We start from the raw sequence: 7,413 nt of genomic DNA, 5'->3' as shown, positions 1-7,413 counted from the left end.
AGAGGACCACAAGACCTACCCCCACAAAAACCCAATATCGAAAATATGAAAACATGTGGGGAGGATTTATGATGTTTAGAGTGAAACCTCTAAACACGGAGAACCGAGAAATACCCAATATCGAAAACGCAACAAGTGATCCACGCAAAATCCATTTTTGATGAACTAGAGCTTGTCATGGAATAACCACAAGCTCTAAATCAACACATGGATAAGATCCAAATAACAACTAAGAAATATGATGCAAGGATGCAAAGGTTTGACCGCACTCCGAACGATACGATCGAGTTACTCACTCTAGAGCCCCTTGATAGTACGGCCACTATCCTATAAACCGGTCTCCCAACTAAACCACGAGATAGTAAGAAATAAACCCTATCAAGAACAAACCTTAAACTTGCGTATTCCACTTGAACTCGATGATGACGATCTTGACCGCAACAAGATGGAATGCCTTTTTGATTGTGCTTGCTTGATGAATTCTTGCGGATTGCTCCCCCACACTCCACTATGGGAGAGCTCTTTCTTCAATTCATCTTCACATATCCATGAACGCCATATGAATGACAAGCTTCAAGTATATGATCTCTTTGAGTTGGCTCATCTTGATCTTGCACTTTATTTCTTATTATTGCAACCTTTAAGCCAACATATGGTTTAAGCATTTCCTACAGACAACTCCTACAAATATAACTCAATGCAAACATTAGTTCATAGGGATTGTTATTTATTACCAAAACCATACATGAGGGCTCCATGCACTTTCAACAACTACACCTTCGGCACACTCCCCTTCTTCTTCGGCCATCATAGCCGTCCTATCCACGGACACTCGCATGCCGTCGTGCGCCTCCACGCCATTATTGGCCAATTATCCTCTTCCACCAGCCCACCGCTCTCGTGCTTTCATCTCTCCTGGAAGCTTCCCCCTACACTAATACTCTGCCTGTTGGAAGTGAACCACATTAGCCACTCACAATGCCTCTAGACCCACCATTCACCCATTGACGTTGATGTGAAGCGGATCTGTATGGTTTGAAGCATGAAGAAGGATGATGTTGATATGGATGACACACGATGAAAGAATGTTGGCGACACACATGTGCAGGCGACAAAATGACCAAGAGATGTGGCTCTGAAGCCTGGTGAATGTGTTGTTTGTAATCCCTGAAGGGTAAGAAAACGAGCACCTTCTTTTAATTTATTTTGCGATTCAAGTCCCTTAGTACTCTGGGATTTCTGCTGCTAACCGTAAGATGTTTGCTGCCTATGATTTTCTGCTGAAGATTCAACATGTGTGTTGCATTAAATCCCTGGGCTAGGTTTTGATATCAGTTGACCATAGATGCGGCCGACTAAACCTGAACGACTTGCATATGGAATTCTAGAACTTCCTATATATGCAAGTTTACACATTTCTACCTAGAAAATATGAAAACAATATGAAACATTTCATAGGCATAATGACATTCGGGTTAAAAACACAGTCCTTATCGAAAATGCCTTTTCAACCTTGTCACCAAAGATGGGGGTTGCCAAACTCTTATAAGAAAAATACATACGCTCAAAATCTTTGTCACATGTTCTTTCGAAACCGGATGACTAACATTTTTGGGTCAGTCTGATAGCGATGAAGGAACACTTCTTTCACTTTGGGTGTTTAATATTAAGGATGACCCAAAAATTAGGTTCTAGGAGGACAAGTGGTTGAGGAATACCACACTCCAGGAATAATATCTAATTTTGTAAAACATTATTTGTTACAAGAAAGATACAATTTTCACGCTTATGGAGACATCTCTACCAAATGTAATCTTTATATGGGATTTAATTAGTGCTAGGCTTGTGGTATGTAATTCCCTAATAGGGCGGTTGGTAATGGTCAAATTATCGCAAGGGTTCGATGAATCGGTCGAATCTACACGAGAAAGGTAAATTCTTAGTGGATTCTATGTATAGAATGCTTGCTCATTCAGATCATGATAGCCGAGTTAATCCTTACCAAGACACAGTTGGAAACTGAAACTAGCACGGAAGGACAAAGTGTGTTTTTATGTCACTATAGGGCGACAATTAGTCACTTACTTTTTCAGTGTAAGTTGGCACATTCTGTATGGCTAGTCATCCAAAGAAACTTCCAACTTGTATGCGCTAAGTTGTGTTGCAAATATTTTTGGCAATTGATTACATGGGATTGATCATAAATTTAGAATTCGTATTTCTAGTATGATCATTTTGACTATGTAGGAATGGCTTGGTTTTTAATGGTAATAAAAATATTCTCCTATGCAGGTCATAGTCATCTCTACAATGTATGGAGAACTAAGATCTGTTTATAAAGGTGTCTACATAATTGGAGGATACATTGATGGATATTTTTTTATCCCATATGGATTACAATGTTATCTAATTGGCCCTTTAGCATCCCACACGTTTTATGAGCTCTATATAACTTTTTTTTTTGTTCTTTTTTTGTTTTGTTTGGATTGTTATGTCTGTTTGCATTCTACATATGTAGATACCAGGTCTAAAATCATTTTAATTATACCTTTATATCCATATGATAATCTCTTTCAAACAATAAATCGTCCTTTACCGAAAAAATACGCGTGTGGGCTAAGCCGATGGCTATAAAATGAGTTTGCCCTTCGGAGGATGTTGCGGACATCACTCTTCCATTGGCTTAATTCTGCCATGTGGCCAACTTTCATTGGCTTAATTCCGCCAACATCGCTCTTCTACCTAAGAAGTAGGGTGCGGAGGACGTTGTGGACTTTAGGCCGAGTAGCCTCATCCATGCTATTGCAAAGATCATGGCCAAAGTTCTCTCCCTTCGTTTTGGTCCTTACATGAATGAACTTGTCTCCAACTCCCAAAGCGCTTTCATTAAAAAGAGAAGCATCCACGACAATTTCCTCTATGTGAAGAACCTTGCTACGAGATTCCACAAGAGCAACACGCCATCTCTATTGTTTAAACTTGATATTCGCAAGGCCTTTGAATCCATCTGATGGGATTTCATTTTGGACCTTATCCAACGCCGTTTCCGGAATTGGATCACCGCTTTGTTAACTACTTCCTCATCTCGGGTCCTCCTCAATGGAATTTCCAGGAAGACCATTTTGCATGGCCGTGACCTATGACAAGGCGATCCTTTATCGCCCCTCCTCTTCATTCTTTCCATTGACCCACTCTCCCAAATCCTCGATGTGGCAATGAGCATGGGTTCCTTCATAAGCTCCAGGGCCACGGTACAATCATTCGTACATCCTTATACGCGGACGATGCAGCGGTGTTCCTAGCGCCTATAAGAGAGGATATTATCAACTTGGCCAAGATTATTGAGAGCTTTGGGGAGATCACCGGCCTATGTACAAACTTCCCAAAGAGTAACGTCGTTCCTATTCAGTGTGGTCACATCAACCTTCAAGAAATTCTTCAAGGAAGTATCTTGGTCTTCCTCTTTAGGTTTGGAAACTCAAGAGGTTCGACTTTCAACATCTTGAAGACAAGTGCGCCAGGAAGCTTCCACCTTGGTGTGGAAAATACATCACTATGGCCGATCGGGCGGCTTTGGTGGTGAAATCGGTCATCACTTCACAAGCAACTTACTACATCACTCCTCTTGCTATTCCTCCGGGTACCCTCAAATTCATCAACAATATTAAGAGAGCATTCATTTGGTCAGCCAAAACCACGACAAATGGTGCAAAGTGCAAACTTAATTGGGAAACCGTTTGCCATCCAAATAAGCTTGGAGGGATTGGGGTCATGAACTTGGACAAGTTTGCGGCGGCCCTCCGCCTATGTTGGCCATGGCTTGCGTGGAAGGAGCACACTAAAATTTGGGCGGGCTACCGCAATCCATGCACTAAGGAGGACATGGAAATCTTCTATGCGGCAACCACGATTACCGTTGGCATGGGTTGCAAAAATCCATTTTGGGAGGCCCCTTGGCTTGATGGGAGAGCGCCTAAGGACATTGCACCACTCATTTTCGACATCTCCAAGAGGAAATTATGGAAGGTAAACCAAACGATGAAGGAAAATGGTTGGGTGAGAAAAATTAACTTGACCTCCCTCACAACCTTAGAGCACCTCGCACAATTTATCGACCTTTGGGTTCGTCTTCAAAGTGTGCATCTCCTTTAAGAGGTTGATGATGACATCTCTTGGAAGCTCACGGAAGTGGTCACTATTCGGCGAGATCCGCCTACGAGGTGCAATTCTTTGGCTCCACGACCTCCATCATGCACAAATCCGTGTGGCAACTGTGGGCTCCTCCCAAAACAAAATTCTTTGCTTGGCTTCTAATGCAAAATAGGATTTTGACAGCGGATTGGTTCCAAAAAAGAGGTTCGCCAAATTGCGGTCTTTGCCCCCTTCGCAAGCAAACTACGAAATCGGTGTGCCACCTTTTTGTCCATTGTCGCTTCACTAGGCGCATGGGGAATAAAACTAGCTCCCTAGCCAATGGCTGGGGATCACTATAGACCATCGGTGGAGGATTATGATGAATGGGGGCTTCAACTGAAAGGGCATCGCCTCGCCCACCTTGCTTGTCACTTGGAAAATTTGGTACGAGTGTAACACTAGGATTTTTCGTAACAAAAGTGCTCCGCACATGGTAGTTCTAGAAAAGATTAGGAAAGAAGTCTGTCTTGTACGGACTATCTTGTCCTAACACTTTTCTTAATTAATTGATTGGGGCAAAGTTTTTGCCTCCATTTGAAAAAAAAGGTTTGCCCTTGGGAGCAAATTGTTAGATTTTCTTGGGATCCGCATCACTAACAGGGTTATCTCAGTGTTCTTTCTGGCACTATTTGAAGGAAGATGACGTGCCAACAAATCAATCATTTGTTATCGATAACGTGGCAGTTTGTACACTCCGGAAGTGATTATGTTCGGCCTAATTTTGCACCCCTGCTCTGGCATACTCAGTGGATCATATCCTTGGACAGTAGCCGGCCTGATTCGCACGGGGTGGCTTGTACGCGCACCCTACGCAATTCCAATGTCGTAGTCTACAAATATATACTTGTGATCCAACATATCACATATACTAGTACTTGTTGAGGTTTTTGGGTAGTAGCAGTAGTACGTATATATTGCGTAGTACTGGTACCGTAGTAGTACACTGGGGACTACCGGAGGGGAGGTCTATCCGTAGGCCGATTTCCAGCTCTCCAACGTGTGGCGTTCGCCGCGCCAAATCCAACCAAAATCCACCTCCTTCACCCCATCACAGCACCATCACAAAATCCTACCGGACTCACGGTCACCGTGTTACCCTTACCCACCTTCTCCTACGCACAGCACAACCAATCACACGCGCTCCGCTCTGTCTAGAGACCATGGCCACCGCCTGCCGATTCGCCGCGCCGCTGGGCCTCGCCCCGTTGCCTCGCAGCCGCGCCGGCGCCGGCACCAAGAGCGTCATTTTCTCGGTACGCTCCACCAAGGTCGTACAGCGGAACTTCGTCGTGAAGGCGGCTTCCGACGAGGGTCCGGCGGAGACACCCGAGATCGTCAAGGCTGCGCAGGACGCGGTCAGAGTACCTTTTGCTTGCTTGCGCAGACACTGCATGGTTTCTGGCAATGTGCGTCCGACGTTGTGACTGACTGCTGCTGTTGCTTCTAGGCAGTGGGCAAAAGTTGAGGACAAGTACGCCGTGGCCACCATCGGCGTCGCCGGGCTCGTCGCGCTATGGACGGCCGTAGGGGCGCTCAAGGTACAGACGGAGCAGCACCTGACATAGGAATTACAGCATGTTTATTCTTCTTCTCCCTCCAAACATGCCTCTTTATTTGTTCGTGTGTGTGCATTATTTTAGGCCATTGACAAGCTTCCTATCTTGCCTGGTGTGTTGGAGCTGGTTGGCATCGGGTACACAGGGGTAAGTTTTCATCAATAATGTATACCTATCTATTTATCTCTCGATATGTTGCTTCCTAATTAATTAATTCCTTTCATAACACCAACGCTCCTACTACGTGATGCAGTGGTTCACATACCGTAACCTCATCTTCCAGCCTGACAGGTCAGTTCAACCTCTTCATGTGATCCTTCACTTTGTGAAACTTTCACGGTTTCCCATTACCATAATGTACACTTTAGTTGGTTATACCTGTCGGTTTCAGTAGTTCCAATTTGAGAAAATTCAAAGCAACGAACCTCAAGATGATACATTGCTTTCAGCAATCCACAAACTGATGCCAGTAGAGTTGAACATTTAAAGTTCATTAGGTTTTGCTAAGGATATGCAAGCCGGTTTCGTAAATTGTCTTAGGATTCAATGCATTCCATCAATTGGCTTAACACTGAAAAGTTACCTCTTTGAGACGAGATGGAGTCTTTTCCACCTTACTTTGGTGTATAGGGTGTACAAGCAACCATGGATAAGAACTGCACAACTTGTAAACCAAATTTAAGATCCCTCGCTTTTCTTCTTATAAATCATATTCAGCCCGGATGTTAACATGCAGTAAAATCAAGAGAGTAGTAGAAAAGATCCCCATCTCCGCAATTTGTGAGCCAACGTACTGACAGATGCTTGAGAGAGAGAGAGAGAGAAGATAGACAATTGATGAGAAAATATCAGAAAAAATGAAACACTATTAAGTTTACATCCATATCTTACATTATGAAAGAAGATTGGGGAATTACTTTCACAACAGTAACTATATATCTTATAAGATTCTTATCATGTCCAGTTTGTTTATGTATTGCAGGGAAGCGCTGATCAGCAACATCAAGAGCACCTACAATGAAATCACCGGAAGCAGCAGCTAATTCAGCAGCATTTACAAAATAACTTCGGTAAGAAGAGGGTACCTCGAGCTGCATCAGTGAGCAACCATTCAGAATCAATAAGTAGCTAGTGATATCTAACATGGATGTCGTTACTGTTTGCTTCTGTTCCTCTTGGCTTAAGCCAGAGCAAAAACTTACTGATGAGCTGTCCCTACGATTACTCTGAATTCCGAATGTATAACTATGATATATTTCAGTCTTTTCGAGGTCGATGTGGGGGTTGGAGAAAACATTCAGTTTGCTCTTTATATTTTGATCATCCGATATCATATCACCATTGATTAACCCAGAAACAAACAAACACGTGCAAATTTCTCTTACTGATAACAATGACATGGTGTTCTCTGTTTCTTATTTTAAGCGCTGGCAGTGTCTATTTGCCTACTCAGGAAGGTACATAATTATCTAACCAAAATGTGGATATCTAGTATCCACCTTGTTTGTGATGTATCCACTTCAATCCAGTACGTAGTATAGAATTTATTTATAGTTCCCATCTTTTTCACCTTATGACTTATGAGACGCTTACTAAATCGAACCAAGCTCTACTCTGTCGGCAAGAAGTGGCACTGTTTACCTTGCTCAGCCCATTCTGAATC

General features: G+C 43.1%; 1 protein-coding gene across 1 annotated transcript; it reads left to right on the top strand.

Annotated features, from left to right (window-relative positions):
- Positions 1-5,230: 5,230 nt before the first annotated feature.
- LOC124674002 (protein CURVATURE THYLAKOID 1B, chloroplastic-like) lies at positions 5,231-7,024 on the top strand. The gene is made up of 5 exons (XM_047210047.1): positions 5,231-5,549; positions 5,646-5,732; positions 5,835-5,897; positions 6,004-6,041; positions 6,733-7,024. The coding sequence occupies exons 1-5, from the start codon at positions 5,355-5,357 to the stop codon at positions 6,791-6,793; spliced, it is 444 nt and encodes a 147-aa protein (XP_047066003.1). The 5' UTR covers positions 5,231-5,354; the 3' UTR covers positions 6,794-7,024.
- The last annotated feature ends 389 nt before the right edge of the window (positions 7,025-7,413 follow it).

The sequence above is a fragment of the Lolium rigidum genome, chromosome 7 (assembly GCF_022539505.1).
Source record: "Lolium rigidum isolate FL_2022 chromosome 7, APGP_CSIRO_Lrig_0.1, whole genome shotgun sequence".
NCBI classification, from domain to species: domain Eukaryota; kingdom Viridiplantae; phylum Streptophyta; class Magnoliopsida; order Poales; family Poaceae; genus Lolium; species Lolium rigidum.
The sequence above is the reverse complement of the archived record's forward strand: the minus strand, read 5'-3'. Positions and strand labels throughout refer to the sequence as shown.